This window comes from Salvelinus sp. IW2-2015, linkage group LG4q.1:29, assembly GCF_002910315.2.
Source record: "Salvelinus sp. IW2-2015 linkage group LG4q.1:29, ASM291031v2, whole genome shotgun sequence".
In the NCBI taxonomy this organism is placed as follows: Eukaryota; Metazoa; Chordata; class Actinopteri; order Salmoniformes; family Salmonidae; genus Salvelinus; species Salvelinus sp. IW2-2015.
This window is the reverse complement of record NC_036842.1, coordinates 60,913,399-60,939,148: the sequence shown is the minus strand read 5'-3', so window position 1 is coordinate 60,939,148 and position 25,750 is coordinate 60,913,399. Positions and strand designations below refer to the sequence as shown.

General features: G+C 43.0%; 3 protein-coding genes across 5 annotated transcripts in view; 2 read left to right on the top strand and 1 right to left on the bottom strand.

Moving 5' to 3' along the window:
* Window positions 1–5,256, top strand: part of znrf1 (zinc and ring finger 1) — a 31,269-nt gene extending 26,013 nt beyond the window's left edge. Inside the window, exons 4-6 of one of the 3 annotated variants that reach the window (XM_023985255.2) lie at window positions 754–859; window positions 3,152–3,243; window positions 4,031–5,256. In XM_023985255.2, the coding sequence (XP_023841023.1) occupies window positions 754–859; window positions 3,152–3,209 (164 nt within the window). In that variant the 3' untranslated portion in view covers window positions 3,210–3,243; window positions 4,031–5,256. The remainder of the gene's footprint in view (window positions 1–753; window positions 860–3,151; window positions 3,244–4,030) is intronic. The other 2 variants (XM_023985257.2, XM_023985256.2) reach the window with 2 other exon arrangements.
* Window positions 5,257–6,197: 941 nt separating this feature from the next.
* Window positions 6,198–15,928, bottom strand: ldhd (lactate dehydrogenase D). Its single transcript, XM_023985254.2, has 11 exons — window positions 15,703–15,928; window positions 11,776–11,888; window positions 11,241–11,382; window positions 8,833–8,974; window positions 8,360–8,519; window positions 7,966–8,165; window positions 7,575–7,703; window positions 7,305–7,432; window positions 7,105–7,195; window positions 6,866–6,977; window positions 6,198–6,743 (listed from the first exon to the last, which is right to left on the bottom strand). Exons 1-11 carry the CDS (start codon window positions 15,799–15,801, stop codon window positions 6,578–6,580), a joined length of 1,482 nt encoding a protein of 493 aa, XP_023841022.1. The 5' UTR covers window positions 15,802–15,928; the 3' UTR covers window positions 6,198–6,577.
* Window positions 15,929–19,320: 3,392 nt separating this feature from the next.
* Window positions 19,321–25,750, top strand: part of snrkb (SNF related kinase b) — a 40,628-nt gene continuing 34,198 nt past the window's right edge. The window contains exon 1 of the mRNA XM_023985252.1: window positions 19,321–19,668. The gene's annotated coding sequence lies outside the window, so the exon portion shown is untranslated. The remainder of the gene's footprint in view (window positions 19,669–25,750) is intronic.

Here is a 25,750-nt window from a genome sequence, read left to right as displayed (position 1 = left end):
AAAATGTGTTTCTGTGACTCACTGTTGGGGTATGAGCTACCGTGTTCTATCCTGCTGATCATTACCTTGCTGGATGTTTCCTGTAACACACACACACACAGTATTCTGGTTCGTGTACCGTCTGCCTGTGCACAGAGACARTAACTGTGAGCCATGTTGGGTCTAGAAGCCAAACGATGTGTCGGCTGCATCAGTGAGTTGTGTTAGATACTTTGTATAAGCTGTGTGAGATGGTTGTGTCTCTGCCCTTAAAATAGGAGTCGTTGTCCCAAAAGGCGGGTAGGCAGGCGGTCTGCTTATCGGTCTGCTTATCGCTGTATTCCCGCGTGGACAGATTTTAACAGCAGTGGACCCTCTTGCTTCGCCTCTTCTTCTCTGGTTGTGTTGGTCCAGACCAGCCTGTGCTCAATGCTGCCCCCTGCTGTTTGTTTTACACAGCAGCAACCAGACCAGGCCTAGTCCTCCCTCTCCTCTGACGCACTGACTGGATGCTCTTCCACCTGAATAGCAGAGTGCACAGCTGCGTTTCTTTTGCTCTGTTCTATTCTGGTGTATCTGTTCGATTGTTGCTTTAGTGGAATAGTCTCCAGTTTTTTACTGAATTTAGTTTTGTTCTTGTGGCAGTGACACACTGCCTTTGTTTTTCATATTTGGTACGATGTGATGTGTCATTGCCACTCACCGTTGTCTTGCTTTGTGTGTGTGTGTGCCTGCGCCTGATTTCCTGTGTGTGTGTGTGTCTGCGTGTCACAGATGACGTGCTAGCAAGGGATGCCGGGGAATGTGTGATCTGTCTGGAGGAGCTGCAGCAAGGAGACACCATCGCCAGACTGCCTTGTCTCTGCATCTATCACAAAAGGTGAGGTACGACTCAGCTCTCAGGCTGCATCTCAAATTACATCATATCCCCTAGATATTGCACTACTTTTGACTAGGGCACATACGGCTCAGGTCAAAAGACATGCACCATAGGGAATAGGGTGCCAGTTGACGAACCCTCTGACTCAACTCCTGGTCCGGACTGTACAGTGCATTCGGAAAGTATTCAGTCAGACTCCTTGACTTTTTCCACATTTTGTTACGTTACAGCCTTATTCTAAAATGGATTAAATTGATGAGGGGGAAAAAAACTATTTACACACAATAGCCCATAATGACAAAGCAAAAACAGGTTTTCAAAAAATGTTGCTAATTGAAAAAARAATATATAATATCACATTTACATAAGTATTCAGAGCCTTTACTCAGTACTTTGTTGAAGCACCTTTGGCAGCATTACAACCTCGAGTCTTCATGGGTATGCTTGGCACACCTGTATTTTGGGAGTTTCTTCCATTCTTCTCTGCAGATCCTCTCAAGCTCTGTCAGGTCGGATGGGGAGCGTCACTGCACAGCTATTTTCAGGTCTTTCCAGAGATGTTCGATCGGGTTCAAGTCCAGGCTCAGGCTGGGCCACTCAAGGACTTTCAGACTTGTCCCGAAGCCACTCCTGCGTTGTCTTGGCTGTGTGCTTAGGATCGTTGTCCTGTCCAAAGGTGAACCTTCGCCCCAGTCTGAGGGCCTGAGTGCTCTGGAGCAGATTTTCATCAAGGATCTCTCTGTACTTTGCTCTGTTCATCTTTCTCTCGATCCTGACTAGTCTACCAGTCCCTACCCCTGAAAAACATCCCCACAGCATGATGCTGCCACCACCATGCTTCACCGTAGGGATGGTGCCACCACCATGCTTAACCGTAGGGATGGTGCCAGGTTTACTCGAGACGTGATGCTTGGCTGCCAGGCCAAAGTGTTCAATCTTGGTTTCATCGGACCAAAGAATCAAATCATTAAAATCCAGACTGAAAATATTTACACAAGAAGCAACCTAATATCACACAGTCAAGAAAGAATAACAGTTACATGTAGTGGAGTTACTTTTAGTCATTTCCATATTAATTCAACATTTACCAATATTTTTTTGGCCAACATCCATATATATATGTCATTTTCATTCATGTTATAAACAATTTAGAGTATTTGAGCTGCACTTTAATTTAKCTTGGAGTTGGTACTTTTTGGACTATTCCACAGTATGAGTCATAATAGCGATAACCTAGCTGTCAAACAAGGAAATGGTTCCAATTGTTTTTCCACCATTTATTTTTCCCATAGGGGATTTTAGAAACACTTAAAATAAGGGCTGTGTTTTGTGTAGATTTACCCTGGCGTAATGTTTTTGTTTCTCATGGTCTGAGTCCTTTTGGTGCCTTTTGGCAAACACCAAGTGGGATACCATGTGCCTTTTACTGAGGAATGGCTTCCGTCTGGCCATTCTACCATAAAGGCCTGATTGGTGGAGTGTTGCATAGATGGTTGTCGTTTTGGAAGGTTCTCCCATCTCCACAGAGGAACTCTGGAGCTCTGTCAGAGTGACCATCGGGTTCTTGGTCACCACCCTTCTCCACCAATTGCTCAGTTTGACCAGGGGCACAGCTCTAGGAAAAGTCTTAGTGGTTCCAAACTTCTTCCATTTAAGAATGATGGAGGCCACCGTGTTCTTGAGGACCTTCAATGCTGCAGAATTCTTTTGGTACCCTTCTCTAGATCTGTGCCTCAACACAATCCTGTCTCGGAGCTCAAGGGACAATTCCTTTGACCTCATGGCTTGATTTTTGCTCTGACATGCACTGTCCAATCAATTGAATTTACCACAGGTGGAATCCAATCGAGTTGTAGAAACATCTCAATGAGGATCAATGGAAACAGGATGCATCTGAGGTCAATTTGTCATAGCAAAGGGTCTGAATACTTATGTAAATAAGGTATTTCTGTTTTTTATTTAAGACAATTACAAAATATTCTAAAACCCTTTTTTCACTTTGTAATTATGGGGTATTGTGTGTAGATTGAGGGAATAATTTTTTWAATTTTAAAATAAGGCTGCAATGTAACAATGTGGAAAAAGTCAAGGGCTCTGGATACGTTCCCAATGTACAGTAAGCACGCAGGCTCACAGGATTACCCAGCCTGAAATGACTCCACTAGATTAATTATACTCAGTGGGGCAATACATTTAGGCTCAGTGATATACTCAGTGATATACCGTAACTGAGGCCAAAGAGATATGTGCATTCATGTAATGGTTGTGTTTTCTCCTCTCTTCCTCTCCCAGCTGTATAGACTCCTGGTTTGAGATTAATCGGTCCTGCCCTGAGCATCCTTCAGACTGACTGACCTCTGTGCTGCTAGTCCTACTACTCCAAGGTGAGAGCATCCCTTCTCTTCCACACAGGAGACTGGGGACAGGAGATTCTTACAAGAATACTATGATACAAATAGGACACTCACTCAGTGTAACTCGGTAGTAGTAATATGATGAACGTACTCTTGAAATAGCTCACTCACATCTACGCTGAGTGTACAAAACATTAAGAACACCTTCTCTTTCCATGACTTAGACTGACCAGGTGAATCCAGGTGAAAGCTATGATCCCTTATTGATGTCACTTGTTAAATCCACTTCAAACCAATGTAGATGAAGGGGAGGAGACAGGTTAAATAAGGTGAATGGGCAAGACAAATTATTTAAGTGCCTTTGAACGGGGTAGTAGGTGCCAGGCGCACTGGTTTGAGTGTGTCAAGAACTGCAACGGTGCTGTGTTTTTCACACTCAGCAGTTTCCCGTGTGTATCAAGAATGGTCCACCACCCAAAGGACGTCCAGACAACTTGACACAACTGTGGGAAACATTGGAGTCAACATGGGCCAGCATCCCTGTGGAACGCTTTTGACACCTTGTAGAGTCCACGCCCCGACTAATTGAGCAACTCAATATTAGGAAGGTGTTGCTAATGTTTGGTATACTCAGTGAAAATGCACTGTATAATGCATACATACGCACACATGCATGTACAGTATAACCACCCTGAATAAAACGAACATTCTCAGTCGTTATGAAATTATAGCATTCTGTAAGTGTGAATTATACATTTAAAATAACACCCTTAACTGTCTGTGTATCCACTTTGATTATATGGTTATAACCTCTCAGGGCACTTTATGGTCCAACCATGGATATCTGGATACTGAAGTAACCAAAACAACCAATCAATTGATCTATCAAGAAAATTCCTAGCAAACTGAACCAAAAGAAACATCAAGCCAATACTGTCACTTCCACATGCATTAAGGAGTGCCCCTCCTCCCTGCCCCTTCAGCCCTAGAGACTGCCAGTCGGCCCAACCAGGCTGACCCCTCCAGGCAAACTGCCTCACCAGGCCGCTTGTCGCCCCACCCCAGCCAGCCAGTTGCCCCACCACATGCCCTGGCCCCCTGCTCTGCCCTCCATTCTGCCTCCAGAGTCTAGCGGTCCCTGGCTCCCTGTCACTCATCTGGATCCAGTCCTCGCATGGCCTTCACCGGAAGAGACGGGGGAGGAGGAAGAATCGGGCTGGATGCACCCTGTGTGCCAGGGAAAGGTCGACTCCCAGGACGTTGTCTGATCATCCGACAGACGCCCCCCAATCACCAGAGTTACAGCACCCACCCACTCACTCATTAGCTGGAGTCACATGTGCTTCTCTTAGTCTTCGCTTTGAGGTGGAGTAGCGGTGTGTGAGGTGCAGAATTGGCGGGGCAGGGTCTGTCTGTGTAGGTTTCTGTTTGGGTTGTGTGTGGGTGGGTGGGTGGTGTCAGGGGTGTAGTTTATGCTTCTATATGTGTTGAGGCAGTGAAGATGCCAGTCAAACTACACTTGTTCTGTGTGTGGAGGGGGTACATTGTTTATGCTTGGTGGTGTGTGAGTGTGTGCTTGTGTGGAGGGGGTACATTGTTTATGCTTGGTGGTGTGTGCTTGTGTGGAGGGGGTACATTGTTTATGCTTGGTGGTGTGTGAATGTGTGGAGGGGGTACATTGTTTATGCTTGGTGGTGTGTGAATGTGTGCTTGTGTGTTGTGGGGGACAGTTGGGGTTCGTTGGTTTACGTTCTATGTGCTGGGGCGGTGAGGATGTCAGTCACCATACCTGTGGTGTGGTTGGGGTGATGATGATCTCTGTAGTGTGAGAGCCTGATTTGCTAAAGGGTCAAATAGAAGTCTGAGACAATACTGTGTGTTGGTCTGTGTTTGAAACGTTTACAATTTAGATGTCCATTTTCCCTGTGTGACTGTGTCCTTTCTCCCTTTATTTCGCTAATGTTTACAGTTACAGAAAATTGACATGACATACTCTATGTACTTATTTTTGTCCGCCAGGTTTTTGTTGTGATGGGGAGACACTGATCAGAATGAGTCATTTCTTTGTAAGGGCCTTGAGTGTGTTCATGTGAGTGTGATGCCTCTTGGCCTAAGAGACTGTCTGTGCCCCATATGCTTTCTGCTGAAATAGGTAATGTCCTCTCTGGTTGTGTTGGCTGATTTGTAATGGAGGTGTTCAAGACCCATCAACCCAAACATTTTAGAGCTATTCCGGGGTTACAACTGAGCTATTCCGGGGTTACAATTTATTTATTCACATTTAAGAAGATTTGTTTTTCCAAATCTGTCAACTCACAGTACTCTTCAGAATGCCTCTAATGTATAAAGAATAACAGAATGATGATTCTGAAAAAAACAAAAAACAAAGCTGAACAAATGGGTGAATATTTTTTTTCCATTTGTGCTAGATTAAAATGTAGAGAATAGTATTTTTGCAGGGTTATCTGCTTCATACCTGTGAGGGCACTACAAAAAACATTCATTAAGCAAGCAGACAACCACCAAGCTTCTCAGACACAGGGGAGACAGACTACTAGTCAGTTATGATATAAACTATATAACTTAATGTCTCCTGCTAACTGTAGCCCTGCTCAATGCTCTAAAGGGCCATACCTTCATTTCTTGCTTTTTAGTTTTAATATCTTTTGAWTACTTTTTTTCCCCAAGGATGTGAATGGATGCCTGTTTTGGAGGTATCAACTAATTGTCTCATGATTTTGATGTGCAATCTGTGGGATGAGTAATGATAAATATAATAATAAAAAAGTCAAAATAAACATTTTTCCCATGTAATTTCCTTAATTTGATTCCAGGCCTAAATGTTAAGTTTAACAAATCTACACATGAAATGGTGTGTAAATGCATTTAGTTACTTTGTTCACCCAATTTCAAGGCATCAGCTAAGATTGACTTAACAGGAACAAATCAGATTGTAAGAAGAAATCTTTAGACATAAGAGCAACTTCACCATGGCAATATGAGGGATTTTTATTAAAAAATACTTCATTGTCAATCAGAAGTGGCCAATTTACAGTTTAAATACAGTATGTGCACACAATTTAGCAGAAACAAAAACACAAAACGTTGCATTAGGTTTGTTGCAAATAAATAATTTCAAGCTACTGTTCCATTGTAATAACATCTAAATTAGCAGCAGTTCATTCTGAGGAACTTAACAGGAAAAACAGGGGACAGGCAAAAATAACACAATTTGCCCTTGGTACTCAGTCAGTTACGCTATAAAATACCAAACTCCTGACACCCTGTGGCAGACAAAGGTATTGTATTACACTTCATTCATTGATTCAGTGCTCTGATAAGGTCATAGCTACAGTACCTTCAGCTACAGAACCTTCCCAGGATTCATGAGGTTCTTGGGGTCTAGGGTGGCTTTGAGGCCCTGCATGACCTCGATGGCCAGGGGTCCCATCTCCTCTCGGAGCAACGCTCGTTTCCCCAGGCCTACCCCGTGCTCCCCCGTACATGTCCCGTCCAGGGCCAGTGCTCTCCTACAGCATGAGAGAAACAGAACTATAAATACAGGGATAAGAGAGAATGAGTTCAATGGTCAGGAACAAGGGGGCGATTTAATGGCGATTAAAAGGATGGAGGAAAGAGAGACATACAGTACCTGGCCAGTCGCTCAGTGAACTCATGAACTCTAATGACCTCATCCTGGTCATTGGGGTCCATGACCATTATACAATGGAAGTTTCCATCTCCAACATGACCCGCGATCGGACCTCAGAAGAGAAAGAATCCTCAATACACTACTGGTCACACACAAACATGTACAGTAACATACACAAACACTGTACCCTGAGTGATGCCCCACGAGGGAGTCTGTGTTGATTGTTAGCTAGCCGTTACCTGTGAGTCCGTTTAGCATCAGGTCCTCCTTGGTTTCCACAATGATCTGAGGGAGACGAGAGAGAGGGACGCACACATCTGTGGAGTAGGCCTGCAGGACCAAAATGGAGTCAGCACATTTCTGTTACAACATTACAAACAATAATGCCAAAGTGATTACATTATTTAGCAATAATTATTTGAGTCAGAGCCTTACTTACCTTGCAGCCCGGTCTGAGTGCCAGGGCAGCGTACCAGGCATCGTGTCGTGCCTTCCACAGGCGCCCGCGGGTCTCTGCATCCCGTGCCCAGCTAAAGTCTGACCCACCGTTAGCCTGCGTGATCTCCTCTGGACAGTTTCCAATCAACAAATAAGAAGAAATCTCACTCTCACAAGTCAAATTTACAGCAAACTATCGCAAGTAACGTTAACTTAACGTACAATTACATCACACATTCAGTATAACACCGTACAGCAACAAAACACACACCTGTGACGGTAACCTGCTCCTCCAGACTCTTCTCAGTGCCGTGGAACTCCAGGAAGAGAGTGGGGGCCACGGGGTAGGACAGCGAGTTGAAGCTGTTACAGGCGTCAATCATCACATCATCAAGGAACTCTGGAAAGGACAGACGTGGTTGGATTAGAACAAGGCTCCAGCTCCACTGAGAAGATGGTGGTAAAAAACACTTGGTCAGTGTTTCAAATAGCATCAGGTCCTCCAATTAGTGTCTAAAGCCCTTGGTTACTCTGAGTAAGAATGCATAGCAGTCTCTTGCTCAGTGTCAGTTTAAGATGGACAGGCACCTTTCAGTAAGAAAACAATGAACGCAGAGGTAAGTTCTGTGTTAAACTAGTAAACGGCCACCTCGTCTACTCACCGATGCGTGCGATGGGCACTCCAGTCTGGAGGACCTGCACAGTGCTGTCCACTGCTGCCTGGACAGAGGGGAAGGTGCACACAGCAGACACCATGGCTTCTGGCACCCCATAGAGACGCAGGGTGGTCTTCGTGATCACCCCCAGAGTGCCCTCTGAACCCACAAACAGGTTGGTCAGGTTGTACCCCGCTGATGTCTTCCTAACGGAGACGAGAGAAGGTCAAAGGTCATACATGTCCTCATTACTGGGGAAATTACAGAAAGAGAGAACACCACATAGGTTGTTAATAGCTAAACACTAAAACATGTTTTAACTGTCACTTTCTGTTTCAGGCCTGGCAGTGTAACCAATGATGTATATAACCATGAATATATTTATGTCTGGGACTGTTACCGGGGCCGGCGCCCCCTGCCTGCTGTGTGGATGATGGATCCATCTGCCAGCACCACCTCTAGGTTGAGTACGTTCTCCCGCATGGTGCCGTAGCGCACCGCATTGGTGCCTGATGCACTGGTGGCAGCCATGCCACACAGAGACGCGTCTGCACCAGGGTCTGTGTGTGCCGACAGACAGTAGAACACCTCAGTGATTTCATACCCAACACTTCACAAATATTCTTCACAACTTCAGGCACAAAATGCCAGCTAGAATGACGATCATGCAATACCATTGTACATGAAAGTAGTTTGTATGATTACTTATATCAGGGGTTCCCAACATTTTCCACCCATGGACCCCTATTTCACGATAGAAAAACGTGCCCCTTAATTTCACAATGATTAACTAAACTCAGGCGCGTGTATAGTGACAGGCCTATGGGGCCTACCCGTTGGAGCAGTGACATCATTGCAGGTCACGTGACTCACCGACAGGAAACCACAGGCCCGTGTCTCTCAGGTAGGAGTTGAGGCCTTTGCGTGTCACACCTGGCTCCACGCTCACATCAAAGTCCTCCTGATGGAGGTCCAACACCCTGTCCATGTTCCTCAGACTAAAACACACCCCGCCCTTACACACACACACACACACACACACACACAATTGGAATACTTCCTATAGACCCTCAATGAAACGTTGTGAATACAAGGACCCATGAAATCAGAGGTCAGGGATGCACTGTACAGACGTCTGCCTGCGCTGTGTACTGACAACACATTGAGCCCTTTTTCAAGACCTCTTACACAGCACCCTTCATTTAGACACCTTTAGGAGATGATGACACTGCATCCTGTCTTACTCTGTCACACACATTCCGACTAACATTGTGCGAGAAACAAAAAACGTCAATTATTACGGCTTTTACACAAAAACAACTTTCTCTCTCACTCTAGTAATCTTTCTCTCTAGGGTCATTCCATGTCATTTCAAAAAGCCATGTCACCCACCATCTCAGATTGTTATTGAGAAATAAAGCTGATTGATTGCACCCAAATTGGATTCACATAATATTCAACAAATTATAGTACCCAACATCCAATTTGGTCTGAACTTTTCCTACCATTGAGTGAGACACAAGGAATCTAATAAAATGGTGAAAAGCCACGCAGGCCAATCCCACCCATCAATCAGTGTCCTCACAGCCTGGTTCCTCTCTAGGTTTCTTCCTAGGTTCTGGCATTTCTAGGGAGTTTTTCCTAGCCACCGTACTTCTATACCTGTATTGCTTGCTGTTTTGGGTTTTAAGCTGGGTTTCTGTACAGCACTTTGTGACATCAGCTGATGTAAGAAGGGCTTTATAAATACATTTGATTGATTGAGTTCTCTATGTTTGACAAGTAGTATGGAGCTGTGGCTTAGAGTACTGCTTATTCACCATTTGTAATGTATATCCCTGTGAATCTGGTGATGGTTTTTAACCCTGTTCAGAGAAATTAGCCATTGAAGTCGCTTGCATTATTTACCATAAATGTGTGTGAAAGTACCACGTTTTGTCCAATAGATACCGCTGTTCCTGCTACTGCCACTGCACCGTTTTATCCATTTTGCTGGTCTCTTGTGTTTATTAAATGAATCACAACGTTTTCTTTGGAAATTGGGTAGAAAAACCAATAGCTTTTGCTCATGATGAAAATTGATTGTGTGGTCAATTGTATGGTCAAGCCAGTCCTCCATGAAAGCAATTCAATTTGTCCTTCTCTTAGCAACCTAATGCTTCAACCCAGCTCTCCTTGAATAGTCCAACAAATGGCAGCTGTCTGAGAACTATCCGTACGGTGCAATTCTCATATGAAGACTTTTCTTTCAAGCCCAAAACTTTGATGGCGAAATGGGCTAGTGAATAAAATGTTATGACAACCCTTATGAAATAATTCAAATATAATCCATTGCATGGCAGTCATATGTTTTTCAATCAAATTCTTAGAAAACATCTCTATTATGTAGTGTGATTAGTGACATTTACCATTAAACCCAACCTAATACAATTACCATTGCAAAACACTATATATACAGTGTGTATTTGGGACTTTTACCATTGAAGTGCTGTACCCTAATGGTTTGTTTGTTCACCAGGAATGGTCTAACTAATCCAGACCTTTTTGAAGGGAATACACCACACACAGAGGGTCTGTTTCATGGAGAGAAATTAAGCCTAGGAGAATGAAAAACGGAATTGCTTTCATGGAGGACAGGCTCGAATTGTGAGGATGACCATAAAATCTATTTTCATCATGAGCAAAAGCTATTGGTTTTCTACCCAAAGTTGCAAAGAGAATGTTGTGATCCATTTGATAAACACAAGAGACCAGCAACATGGATTAAAGGGTGTGGTGGCAGTAGCAGGAACAGTGGCATCTATTGGACAAAATGTGGTACTTTCACACTTATTTATGGTAAATAATGCAAGTGACTTCAATGACTAATTTCTCTGAACAGGGGGAAAAAACATCACCAGATTCACAGGGAATACATTACAAAGGACGCAGAAGAAGCAATACTTCATACTACTTTTCAAACACTGATAAACGATACTGTATACTGGTTGTTGGGGTTGGATTGGCATGGGGTGTGTAGGCTCCATGGGTGGCTTTTTATAATTTATTGGATTCTTTATGTCTTACTCATTGTTAGGAAGAATTAAGTTCCAAATTGGATGTTGGGTACTATATTTATTGAAGATTATCTGAATCCTATCAATTAAAATGGCTAATTTGTGTACAATCAATTATTTTAATCAAATTATATATAAATTCCTCTATAAATTCACAGAGAGATTAATCAAACTTTCCAGGCTGGTATTTATCTTTTTTCTTGACACAGACTGATTCGCTCTCACCTTAAGTGCACCTACTCCTCCCTCGAGGCCTGTGCCTGTGCCAAAGGGGATGATGGGAAGGTGGTGGTGGTGGCATATCTTGGCGAGGGCACTGACCTCCTCCACACTCCGCGGCCACACCACTACGTCTGGGGGGCGACATCTGGGACAGAACAATCACTTAGACTTATTGGATACTCCTAGAACCACAAAGGCACACCCCAAATCCCTGAAGCTATCCATCACAAGAAACACATCAGGGTTGGGTCAATTCAAATGGAAGGCAGTCAATTCAGGAATTTATATGAATTTAATATTCAGATTTCGATTTTTTTTTTAAATAGCTTCTACTGTTCAGTTTATTAAGAAGACATTGAAAATAAATGCACTTTTTTCAATTATTGAATTGTAATTTAAGTTCACTTCCTGAATTGACTGGCTTCAATTCGAATTTGACCCCAACCCTGAAACACATACACAAATCGAGTGTGTGCGTATGTGTGCATGCATGTTGGAGACAGGACACACCTGCTCTGTGCCAGACGGCTGAGCTCACCTGTGTACAGACTCGTCTCTGCCATGTTGCTCCCTGACTGCTTCACCCAAGGACACTCCATCTTCACCACACACAGAGCGGAATGCAGGGATCACCCGCTCCCACCCACCATTCTAACACAGGGACACACACAATAATAACAGTATAGCCATACCTGAACAAGGGGACTATACAAGAACCACATAGGCTTATTGGACTTGTGACTGAATTAATACACTGTATACTTCTATAGACAAGAAAGGCATAAAGGAGAATTTAAAAAAAAAATGCACAGAAATAAATGTCATTATAAGCCTTAAAAAGACATGTATACATGCTTGTAACAAGTAATAAAGCATTACTGTTCACAAGTCCCGAAAATTACAACTCCAAAAAAAACGACAAAAGATAAGGATTGACAAGGAGAGACCCTTGTTTTCAGCACCTTCTTAAGAAAGTACCCACTAAGCATTTGACGTCATGCAACGTCTTTTTTGGGCCAATCATAGACATCTATGTTTCACAAGTTTGGACGGCAAAGTACAGTAAAGAAAAGTAGAGTATAGTACAGTACAATATAGTAGAGCACTGCTGGCTTGCCTCTGAAGCTAAGCAGGGTCGGTCCTGGTCTGTCCATGGATGGGAGACCAGATGCTGCTAGAAGTGGTGTTGGAGGGCCAGGAGGAGGCACTCTTTCCTCTGGTCAAAATAGAATAACCCAATGATTAGGCTCATTGCCCTTTGTAGGGTGCCGTCTTTCAGATGGGACGTTAAACAGGTGTACTGACTCTCTATGGTTATTATAGATTGCATGGCACTTATTGTAAGGGTGTTAACCTTGATGTCCTGGCTAAATTCCCAATCTGGCCCTCATGGCCTCCTAATCAACCCTGGCTTCCAATTGGCTCATTAATCCCCCTACACTCTCCTGTAACTATTCCCCAGGTCATTGCTGTAAATGAGAATGTGTCCTCAGTCAACTTTTTTTTAAAGTAAAGCAAAGTATACTCTTGTGCAGGGTTTCCCAAACTCGGCCCTGGCCCCCCCGGGTGCACGTTTTGGTTTTTGCCCTAGCACTAGGGGCGGCAGGTAGCCTAGTGGTTAGAGCATTGGGCCAGTATCCGAAAAGTTGCTGTATCTAATCCCAGAGTTGACAAAGTAAAAAACTGTCGTTTTGAACAAGGCAGTTAACCTACTGTTCCCCGGTAGGCCGTCATTGTAAATAAGAATTTGTTCTTAACTGACTTGCCAGGTTAAATAAATACACAGCTGATTCAAATAACCAACTCATCCTCAAGCTATGATTGTTTGAATCAGCTGTGTAGTGCTAGGGTAAAAACCAAAACATGCACCCAATTGGGGCACCAGGACAGAGTTTCGGAAACCTATTGTACCCTACTAAACTGTACTCTACTAAATGTATCTCTACTGTGTCGTATTCTACCGAATAAAACTCTACTGTCCTGGGCCTGGTTTCCCAAAAGCATCTTAAGGCTAAGTTTATCGATAGATATCTGAGCACTATAAACGCTTATATTCTAACGCCTGCCTCAGACCACTCTTAGAACAGTTAAGTGCGTCGTTAGATGCCTTTTGCCCTTCCGTGTCACTTCATACACAGAAGAGGTTTATGTGTCTCTGTGATGCGGATAATTTCACAACGAAGTTGACTACAAATACAATGTCAATGTCTTTGAAATTGTTGCAAACAAGCAAAGGATGAAAAGATGCTTCAAATGAAAACTGAGATGACTGCATTAGATAAATAGCCTACCTAATGTACAGTATAGGCTACATAGGCCTATATACTGTATTTCAATGAACATGAAATACATTTCATGTTCATTCAATTTAGTTTTATTTGGCTCCTGTAACATATTTCATGATGTGTAGCCTAACATGAGCTCAATGTTCCAAATCTGTGATTTAGTGCATTTTTATTGGATAAGAATTAGAATAAGCCACCTCAATATTTGCAGCCATGAGTGTTTATCTCTCTAGTAGCTGATTCGTCATCAGTATTGTGAAATAATTATAATGTTAAGGTAAGATTTTAATGGAAAAGGGTGATCCGAGAGCAGCTCTACGTTTCTTTCGACTCCATCAGTATAGACACATGCTTCAACAAAACACTTAGCGACCGTGTGGTGTTTTGGGAAACGCATGTTACATCTTCGCCAGTTGTAGGAAAGATGCATTGTTAAAACACTCATAAGCCCGAAACCGGGATCTGTACTGTACTCTGTGTTCTACTATACTAAACTGTGCCGTACTGTATGATTCATTCAAATTTAGATCTGGCTCGCACCGACCAAACGTGTAATTGTTTGGGGGCGCACCTAATTAGACTAATACCCATCATGCTTTGCATTACATTTGTTATTACATTTAGGTCAGTCAGCAGACACTCTTATCCAGAGTGACTTGGTGCATTCAACTAATTTGTTTTTACATTTAGGTCAATCAGCAGACACTCTTATCCAGAGTGACTTGGTGCATTCAACTAAGATAAACAACAACATTTCAGTCATAGCAACAAATAAAACATCTGTAACCGTTACTCTAGAATGCTATTGTAGTTGAAGTGGTCTGCCGTCTGCTCCTCTTTCCTAGGAAGATATATCGCAAATATTATTGCGATATAATGCTTACTTAATTAAGAATGTGTAGCAGTTGAATTTTGGCCATAGATTCAATGCCTGAAAAATCAGTATTTTCCACGTCCTTAAAATACCTATTTTTACCTTTCATTCAACACCTATAATGCACTGATTTCAATGTCCGGAGAAGACGTCTTTCAACGTCTGGGAAAAAACGTCTCTGTGACGTCTGTATAAGACGTCTTTTAATTTTCGTAAAATATATATTTTGACGTCCAGCACCTGAAATGCATGTGATGTCCACGTCTGAAAAATACATATTTTCAACGTAATTTTGCTTACTTGGTAGCCTAGATGGCTAGGCTATACTTGCTCTGGAAAACTAGGTCGCATTATGCCTTCTCCCTACAGTTCTCAGCCATTAGCTTCGCCCACAAATGCCACACGTGAACTACAATCCCGACGCTGTATTGTAACGTTTATAAATGTAAATAATCATCACTTGCTATATAGCTTTCGAAAAATATCGTATCTTTCATCAGTGAGAAAGAATATTTCAAATAAAACATATACACATAATGTAGCAGTTTGCACAGATCCATTCAGCTATGGGTGCCTCCTGACTAAACTACACTTCAGCTTCACATCCCGAGTTACCCTTATGCCACGTTCAAAACAACTGGGAGCTCGGAAGTCGGATGAAATTTAAAAAAACTGGGAACACGGGATAAACTAGCTCTGACTGGGAAAAATCGATTTGAAGGATTACCCAACTCTGAATTCCAACTCAGGAACCTGGGCCTCTCTCGAGTTCCAACCTGACGATCAATGACTTCATGATTTACACTGAGTTCCCAGTTGTTTTGAACGCAGCAGTACACACAGGTGTTCTGAACATGCTAGATAGCCTCTTGTCTTCAGTAAACAAGTGCTGTAACATAGAGAAATGGCCACACTAACCTTAACACGGTGTGTATCAATTTAACCTTTAGTTTAACAAAAAAGCGAATATTTCTCGCTGATATGAAAGAAAAGGTTCTTGTGTTTCCAAAAACAGTAGCGCAAGAGATGCATGTTAATGTTCAGACCGAGCGTCGGGATCTTAACAAAACTCCCCCTACAGAAGACGCCTTCGTCCAATGACTCATGTGTAATGCAATGGAACGGAGTCATGATCAAGGGCTAAGGCTCTACTAGCCTACAGAATAAATGCAGTCGTGCATTTCGGTTATCTATCTACCAGAACAAGATTATATCATGCAGCTCATTAAGCTTTTAAACATTAACTACCGGTATGATCAAAATATCAGAACAAACGGACACATTACCAAGTTAACTGAATGCTCACTTTTAAAGTGTGTTCTTTCTTGATAGTGCGACACTGCACGAAATTAGACGTTAACAGGTGAGCGTACAAGCGTCGCGTTGGTCTCAAGGCAAAGGTCATATTCACAGATCAGAATGTCGGCACGTAAAATATTTTTTATAATAAACTACTGTATACTAAATGCACTTATCTGTTGCCTGTGATTTCATAATGGACAAAGTATTCTTCCGGATCAGAAGTTTACAGTAGTGACGTCGATACTTCTTCTTCGTTTGGTTTTCTGGTAGACCAGATGCTGTGTTGTATTGCTGCCATTCGCAGGCCAGAGTACGGATTGCATATTTTGTGACCAAAAAAAAGGGAAAAGGGGAATGGGAAAAACTTTAATTGCACCAACATCTAACCCTGCACCTATACACTATCCCACCACCCCATCCCACAACTTTGGACCTAAACGAGCCTACAACAGGCTGTCGGCCTGGGAGGATGGAACCCCTTCTCTCAAAACATCCTGTAGATCTTCTAAACTAAAAATATTTCACACCCAAATATTTATCTGCTGCTGCAACTACCACATATATTTTCTGTGATTTCCACCCAATCAGTGCAGTGCAGTTGATCACCATGGCTATAAATGCAAGAAATCCAACCTTACTAAAACATCCTCGCTGGCTCTCTCTCTTCAGGCCTACTCATGGGGGCATCCCAGTCGACTCACTCATCCTTGGGCTATCTTCTACTCTCTTCACTGCCTCAAAGGAAACTTTCTGCCCCACTTGAACTCTGGCAATCTCAACCTGTCTCTCTCTCACAGGGCACTTCGGATCCCCAGCTGCATGGGCACCTCCACAGTTGACTACAGTGCTTTCTCTATCCCAACTGCACACTCCCTCTGACTATACCTTCCTGCACATTTCTCACATCGTGGGATCTCCCTTCTACACACTGCTGCAACATGTTCGAATCCTTGGCAGCTAAAGCACCGAAGCGGGTTCAGAACATAGGCCCTCACAGAATAGCAAAGCTAAACATAACAGACAGGGTATTCTCAGTCTCACCATTGCTACCGAGTCTACGTCTTACCAAACGGTCGGTGTCACAAACACTAGGAATATACCTTTTAATTTGATCCACCTCTACACTCAACGCTATCCCACTGATCACCCTTTTTAGTGGCTCCAGAGAGCAAAGCCCACCACAGGTTGAGTCCCGAGCCGCGTGACTCCAAGTGCCCACTTCCTCTAGGAGGCAGATACACAAATCTAAACAATTCCACTTCTCGAAACTTTCACAAATGTAATCAGTTTGTCCTTTACCCAGCTTGACTCAATGTATGGGTCAGCCAAAAAGCAGGAATCCCCTCTTTCCAAAAATCGCACTCCTACCCGTCCAAAGTCATCTCTGGTACGATTCTCAGGGCAAACGTTGGAAGACTCTACCACACCTGCCACCACAGGTAGGCCCAATACATCCTGGACTGGTTCAACTTAAGAGCGCTCACCACTGCTGACTGACTCCATTTCGCGGATCATCAAGGGTCTCAAGAGAGCTTGATGACCTATAAGTGAGATTACTTGGTTTGTAATTAGGAGACATAGGTATGTACACCTTGAACGAAGGTGCATACTCAGGGGACGAGTCTCTGATCTTAACAACAAAGTCTTACGCTTTCGCGTCATCACACTTCTGACGTCGACCTCACGCCAGGTACCTGCCTACACATTAGTCTCAACTAACCAGACCTTGGGTAACGGCTTGGTCCAGTGCAGTCAAAAACATGATTTCCCTGTGTTATATATATTTCCACACTGAGGTTGGAATAATATTATAACAATTATGATAATGCAATTTTGTTGTAAGAGCTGTTTGAAAAGACCTCCTGAAATTTCTGCCTGTTTTGGTGGGATGGAGTTTGGACAGGTGCAAAATTAGTTAATAGATCAATTAGAGAGTTCCAAAGCTAGTTTTCAGTTGTCCCCTCCCACAGACCATTCCCAGACAGTCCTAGCAAAATTCTTGCTTGAGAAATTGCTCTTTGCTAAGAAGCTATTTTTGTTTCTTTTTGACCATTTTAATTGAAAACAATCACAGTAAGATACTCAGAAATGATTTTATATTGAGATAAAAACAGCTGTATTGGACCTTTTTTAACTGTAGCATTTAAAGATTGCGGAAGTAATCCGTCTGGCTCGAGACACTACCTACATATTGAGCAGCAATATCAAGCAAAACCAATCAGGTTACTAGTGTTTCAAATTTTAACATTAAACAGGGGTTTTGTCTTGAATAACATATTTGGAATAATTTGTATAATCTACTATCCATTCGACTGTAACCAAGTTTCGTAAGACATAGCCATATCTATGAACAAAAGCCATTTAATGAGCCTTTTAATTAAACCAAGCTTTTTTATCAATTTGGCCAAAGTCACAAAGTAACACATTGAATGGTGACGCATTTATAAATGCAAATGTCATAGGAAAGAAGCCTATAGTGATAGCATCGTTCCACTAGATGGGAGTATGGTACCACAAGTCTCCTCAAGGCTATTCCTCATCTAGTAGGCTATAGTCAGATGCACTATTATTTTCTTCACTTGTTTATGTAGCTAGCCATTCTATTTAGAAAGCTCTGGTTTTTGCTCTAGTGACATGTCCGCAGGTCATATGAGACAGCAGATAATTGGAATGAGATATCTCCTTTTTTCCCAAGATGAAATCAATCAAACTATCTAGCTTCTCAGCTGTGCTGCTGGTAGGTTTTGTATTATAGCCCCAGTACATAGTTTTGTCAATACACTTGTCAATGGTGATGATGGATTTTCACATTTCAGTGTGGGTCAGTGGCCTGCAGTGAGATGGGCTCGGTTGGGGGCCCTTCAACCAGGATCAATAGAGAGAGAGGGTTATTTGAGGCAGTATCTGATACCCTTATTATTCCACTGGTTCCAGAATAGCTTTTAGCAGACAAGCTGTCAGTCTGTGTGGCACAGGTCCCAACACCACAGACCAGAGCCCTCTGCTGCCTGGGCCAAATATGTTCAGAGACCTGATCAATGCCTCTGGGATGATAAAAATGCTCTCTCTTTCCACTTAGAACTCCAGGACTCTCCGCACTGTTTGCCTCTGCTCATCTGCTTTAGTTTGTTTACAGGACTTTCTGTCCTTCTCCTTGGGTTTTTACAACTGAGCTTATGTTGTGTAATATGTACTTATATTAACAAGTTGATTACATCTGTTACAGGTGTCTGAGGATAATCTTGTGTCATTTATCATAGGCTACAGTAGCCATACTGACTCAAGAGAACGTGTTTTCATTATTTCTCTGCAAAGGCATTCTAAAGAATTACAATTTGTAAAAAGCCTTTGTAGTTATGAATCATTGCTAAAGGCTACAGTTGGCCTAATGTGATGTGGTTGAAAGGCCTCCACTAATAGGCCACTCTGCCTCAACCCATAGAAATATGGGAGTAATATGGGAGTATTATCCCCATTGTTTCTTGCTTTCCTCAGCCTACCTAATTATAGACAGTGACACGCTGGCTGTTGCATTGCATAATAGTCTTCCTCTCTTGACTTCAGAACAGACATTTTTTTCCCTGTATAGGCCCTCAGCCCTTCCTCTCGCGCACTGGGAGAGAACATCGGCCGCAGAGGACGCGAGTGAGCTGGAATGCTTTGACGTCAGTAGCAGGCCAGCTCTCAGAGCCGATCAGACAGTGAATGAATGGGCGAATACTGCACTCGAATACTGCTGCGCACTCGCAGCATCGACCATCCATCCCTGTTGCCTCGTCCTTTCGGAGAAATCGGGGCATACACACGCAACTGGCACAGTGAACACAACAGGACGTCGGGAAAATATTGGAAACCAATAGCTTTACGATTCTAACTCATCAAGTAGTATTGGAATAGCAAGAAGTGCCAAGCTGTTTACAGAGGCAGGTCGCTCCACAAGCCTCAAGGATAACGCATTTTCCTCTCAATGGTAAGTTATTTTTGTAACCTTTTAAGGTAGCAATATTCTCACTCTTTTAGCAATTTTAGAATCATCATCTTTGGTTAGAATGTTATTGTCAGACCGCGGATGTTTACGACATGTCTATTTTTGTGCATTTCATCAGATGCGTAGTAGATGCGTATTTTGCGAACTCAGGACTGCAGTTGCGGAGTGGAAGTTTACCAGTCGAAAGCAAGTGTTTACGCTGGGCTGTTGTGCTGCTTGTATTAATCTACGTGGGGACAATGGGACAATTGTTATTTGCATTTTGATATCTAGCCATATGCGCTCGCAGCTTTCACAGAAAATTACACTGACTGACTGATGATCGATCCATCCGCTCTAATACCCAGATTCCTATTCAAGTTTAGCTGAAACTTTGAATGCTTTAATGCATGTAAAGAGCTGTTGATGTTCATGATCCCATAATGAAAGATGATGATGATTGTAGTACAGGGGATGATGAGTAAAATTATTGTTAATGCGTTCTGTGTGTGTTGTCCTTTGTTAGGGGGGTAGCAAGTCCGGTGGCATCTCACAGTGCATTGTGTGAACACTGATAACTCTGTAGCCTATTGGTCGTTACTGTAACAAGAGAGCTGGATCCTGGCCTGCACCTTGTCTTTTTATTGCCTTGGCTTCTCCAGGGAAACCATGGAGCATGGGTCAACTCTGAGTCATCACAGGACCACCAACCAGAGAGGGAGAGAGAAGGAGAGGGTGGACAGGAATACAGATGGGGTGATTGAATAGCAGAGGAAAGTTAACTCGAACCTACAGAGTTGATAATTGAGGGAACAAGCATGTGTTTGTGTGTATACAGTCAGAGTGCATGTGTGTGTGAGGGCTTATTGGCATGTGTACAAGTTACTGCTTATGACCATCTTGTCCTCAGTTTATTTTTAAAACATTTCCGGGACGAGACAGATTGTCCTCTGCCTGCGCTGTGTCCCCTGGGTCATGGGGAGAGCCTGGGGGAGAGAGAGGGGACAGGAAAGAAGGGAGAGCAGCCAGGTCACACATTCCCTGCAGCAGTCAGTCTCAGCACACAGCCTCTGTTAGTGCTTCGATCTGCTGCATAAGGGAACAGAGCATGTGCTGCTCAACACATCAACTAACTATGTGTCTCGGTAGGCCTTGAGAGCCATGCTGTCCTCAACTCCGCTCTCTCATTACCACTGATAGGTGAAAGGACTGGATAGGTGTCCACCATATTGATTTGACTGTCCGTGACCAAACTTTGGGCCCTAGTCATGCGGGAAGGAAGACAAGGATAGACCGATATAAGGGTATTTAAGACTAGAGGTCGACCGATTATTGGAGGACCAAAAAAAGCCGATACCGATTAATTGGCCGATTTATGTTTTTAAATTTTATTTATTTATTTATTTGTAATAATGACAATTACAACAATACTGAATGAACACTTTTATTTTAACTTAATATAATACATCAATCAAATCAATTTAGCCTCAAACAAATAATGAAACATGTTCAATTTGGTTTAAATAATGCAAAAACAAAGTGTTGGAGAAGAAAGTAAAAGTGCAGTATGTGCCATGTAAAAAAGCTAATGTTTAAGTTCCTTGCTCAGAACATGAGAACATATGAAAGCTGGTGGTTCCCTTTAACATGAGTCTTCAATATTCCCAGGTAAGAAGTTTTAGGTTGTAGTTATTATAGGAATTATAGGACTATTTCTCTCTATACCATTTGTATTTCATTAACCTTTGACTATTGGATGTTCTTATAGGCACATTAGTATTGCCAGTGTAACAGTATAGCTTCCGTCCCTCTCCTCGCCCCTACCTGGGCTCGAACCAGGAACACATCGACAACAGCCACCCTCGAAGCATCGTTACCCATCGCTCCACAAAAGCCGCGGCCCTTGCAGAGCAAGGGGAACAACTACTCCAAGTCTCAGAGCGAGTGATGTCACCGATTGAAACGCTATTAACGCGCACCCCGCTAACTAGCAAGCCATTTCACATCAGTTACACCAGCCTAATCTCGGGAGTTGATAGGCTTGAAGTCATAAACACCAGCCTAATCTCGGGAGTTGATAGAGCTGCTGGCAAAACGCACGAAAGTGCTGTTTGAATGAATGCGTACGAGCCTGCTGCTGCCTACCATCGCTCAGTCAGACTGCTCTATCAAATATCAAATCATAGACTTAATTCTAACATAATAACACACAGAAATACGAGCCTTTGGTCATTAATATGGTCGAATCCGGAAACTATCATTTAGAAAACAAAACGTTTATTCTTTCAGTGAAATACGGAACTGTTCCGTATTTTATCTAACGGGTGGCATCCATAAGTCTAAATATTCCTGTTACATTGCACAACCTTCAATGTTATGTCATAATTACGTAAAATTCTGGCAAATTAGTTCGCAACGAGCCAGGCGGCCCAAACTTTTGCATATACCCTGACTCTGCGTGCAATGACACAATTTCACCTGGTTAATATTGCCTGCTAACCTGGATTTCTTTTAGCTAAATATGCAGGTTTAAAAAATATATACTTCTGTGTATTGATTTAAAGAAAGGCATTGATGTTTATGGTTAGGTACAGTCGTGCAACGATTGTGCTTTTTTCGCAAATGCGCTTTTGTTAAATCATTCCCCGTTTGGCGAAGTTGGCTGTCTTTGTTAGGAAGAAATAGTCTTCACACAGTTCGCAACGAGCCAGGCGGCCCAAACTGCTGCATATACCCTCACTCTGTTGCAAGAGAAGTGACACAATTTCCCTAGTTACATTTTTTTTATGTTAGCAGGCAATATTAACTAAATATGCAGGTTTAAAAATATATACTTGTGTATTGATTTTAAGAAAGGCATTGATGTTTATGGTTAGGTACACGTTGGAGCAACGACAGTCCTTTTTCGCGAATGCGCACCGCATCGATTATATGCAACGCAGGACACGCTAGATAAACTAGTAATATCATCAACCATGTGTAGTTAACTAGTGATTATGATTGATTGATTGATTGTTTTTTATAAGATAAGTTTAATGCTAGCTAGCAACTTACCTTGGCTTCTTACTGCATTCGCGTAACAGGCAGGCTCCTCGTGGAGTGCAATGTAAGGCAGGTGGTTAGAGCGTTGGACTAGTTAACCGTAAGGTTGCAAGATTGAATCCCTGAGCTGACAAGGTAAAAATCTGTCGTTCTGCCCCTGAACAAGGCAGTTAACCCACCGTTCCTAGGCCGTCATTGAAAATAAGAATGTGTTCTTAACTGACTTGCCTAGTTAAATAAAGGTGTAAAAAAAAATATATGCCAAATCAGTGTCCAAAAATACCGATTTCCGATTGTTATGAAAACTTGAAATCGGCCCTAATTAATCGGCCATTCCGATTAATCGGTCGACCTCTATTTAAGACACAACCCACTCAACACTGTACTTCCCCTCCCAATTGTATTTAGATTAATATTAAAATGCTGTTCCATACAAAGGGAGAGACAGAGATAATGGAGGAGTTAAATATGTGATGAGTTTAAATGCTGGGAATGAGTGTGGAATTGAATCTCCTTTGTTGTAATGAGTGAATTGAGAATTCAGAAGAGAGAGTGCTCTCTCAAGTCTCTGCTCCCCTATTCCCACGTGGACCTCACCATGTTGAATATTGCATGATGGGAACAAGTGAGATGAGATCATACCTAAGGAAACCCCACTCTGTTCCTCCATCACCCCTCCCTCCATTTTCCCCTTCACTATCCTGACTCCATTTCCTCCTCCCTCCCTTTTCCCCTCTCCATCCCTATCCTCTCACTCTCTACTCTACCCTCTGATAAGAAACCGAATGAGTCATCCCCTTGCACTTCTCTTGTTATGCTTCTCTCACACCAGAATCCTACCCAGCTGTACCCTGTGTGTGTGTGTGTGTGGCAGTGCATGGGTCCATATTCACCCTTGTCCTTGTGTTAAAGATGCACTCTCAAACTTTTGTATAATTTCAGCCAGTAGTTTTGAAAGTGGTGCTCTTGAGCCAAAATGGATCCCCTTTTTTTGTGTACTGTGTCATCCAATTGTGTACTACATCATCCGTTTTATTTTGCAATTCGTGTGATATGTTACGAACTCAATTTGTGCAATATGTTACACATTTCTTGTGCTTAAGATCCCTGCGTGCATCTTTAAGTGTGGCCCTTCTATTGTTGTTTGTCTGGAATGTTCACTTAGGTAGAATGTGTTCTCTGCCTTTTCTGCTCTGCTAGCACCAGCACAATATATATTTTAACCAATTGGCTCAAGATGTGAGATCCTTTTTGTTTGCAAAGAAATATGCTGAGTGTACTAAAATCATGATGCCTTGGCATTGTTTATTTGTGTATGTGTGTACGTGCACCTGTAGGCGTGTGGGTGTGTGCTGCGTGAGAGTGTATGTATGTGTTAGTTTGTCGGTGTGTGTGTCTGTGTGTTTTTATAACTGTAAAAGTAATCTCCCCAGCGGAAGCCTTTTCCCGGTGTGAACACTATCAGAAGGAAACAGTGTTGTTCCCTCCCTGCTCCCTGTAGGAAGCAGCAGTCTGTTTAAGACCTGTTCTGCTTTGGTAACTGACAAGAGAGGCAGTGAAAGCCACAGTGAATAGGAGGATGGCCTTATCCTTAACTCTCTCATTCTCTGTTCTCTCCTGTTCTCTTTCTCTCTCATCTCTCCCTCCTGTCTCTTTCTCTCTCTCACTCCCCCTCTCTTTTACAGTCTACCACAGCACAGCTTGTCCACTGAGTGTTGTTTAGCATAACTGCTGCTGCATCTCTCAGATGGTAACATAAAAGCTCTATCCCAAGGACAGATCCTGAGGCAAGTCACACACATTGTGTTTGTGTGGCTGTGTTCATTTGAATGCACAAGTGAGTTTGCCTTTCTGTGTACAGTGATGTGTTTGAATACCCATACTAACTTACTTAATGAGTATATACTACATACTATATACTATTAGTTCATTTTAGTATACTGTAAACAAACAGTATCCTTTTAGTTGAGAAGACTAGCGCTTTGCCTGTCTACCAGAAGTTGATGCTGTTGCTGTGCAACCTCTTGCTAGCTTGTTAGCATAACCAATTACTAGCTAGACATCATACCACTTCGGGTGTGTTCGTAAAATCAATCTGGAGTGCCAGAGTGCACTCTGAGTGTTCGTAAATTCAGAGCGTTGTCAGATTGTGCGTTCGTAAATTCAGAGCGTTTTGCTCTCGGAGCGTTCAGAGCCCACTCCTGCCGCTCTGGCCGAGGAGTAGGGTTGATCCAAGCGTTCTGACCTCACAACAGCAGTCAAGCACCCAAGCTAACTGGCTAACGTTGTCTAGCTTGCTTGCTACTTCCAGCCACAACTGAGAGAACACCTTACTCTGCGGGCTCTCCTTCACTGCAGCCAACGTGAGTAAAACATTCAAATATTGTTAACCCTCGCAAGGCTGCCGGCCCAGACGGCATCCCCAGCCGTGTCCTCAGAGCATGCGCAGACCAGCTGGCTGGTGTGTTTACGGACATATTCAATCAATCCTTATCCCAGTCTGCTGTTCCCACATGCTTCAAGAGGGCCACCATTGTTCCTGTTCCCAAGAAAGCGAAGGTAACTGTGCTAAATGACTATCGTTCCGTAGCACTCACTTCCGTCATCATGAAGTGCTTTGAGAGACTAGTCAATGACCATATCACCTCCACCCTACCTGACACCCTAGACCCACTCCAATTTGCTTACCGCCCCAATAGGTCCACAGGCGACGCAATCGCAATCACACTGCCCTAACCCATCTGGACAAGAGTAATACCTATGTAAGAATGCTGTTCATCGACTACAGCTCAGCATTTAACACCATAGTACCCTCCAAACTCTTCATTAAGCTTGACCCCGCCCTGTGCAACTGGTTCCTGGGCTTCCTGACGGGCCGCCCCCAGGTGGTGAGGGTAGGAAACAACATCTCCACCCCGCTGATCCTCATCACTGGGGCCCCACAAGGGTATGTTCTCAGCCCTCTCCTGTACTCCCTGTTCACCCATGACTGCGTGGCCATGCACGCCTCCAACTCAATCATCAAGTTTGCAGACGACACTAC

Excerpts from the sequence above, each read along its gene's own strand:
- ldhd (XM_023985254.2), bottom strand. The coding sequence starts at position 15,801 with ATGACCTTTGCCTTGAGACCAACGCGACGCTTGTACGCTCACCTGTTA. Across the intron at positions 7,704-7,965 it reads AGTGCCCATCGCACGCATCG|AGTTCCTTGATGATGTGATG; the intron begins GTGAGTAGACGA and ends TGTCCTTTCCAG. Across the intron at positions 7,196-7,304 it reads CACTCAGACCGGGCTGCAAG|GCCTACTCCACAGATGTGTG; the intron begins GTAAGTAAGGCT and ends TTGGTCCTGCAG.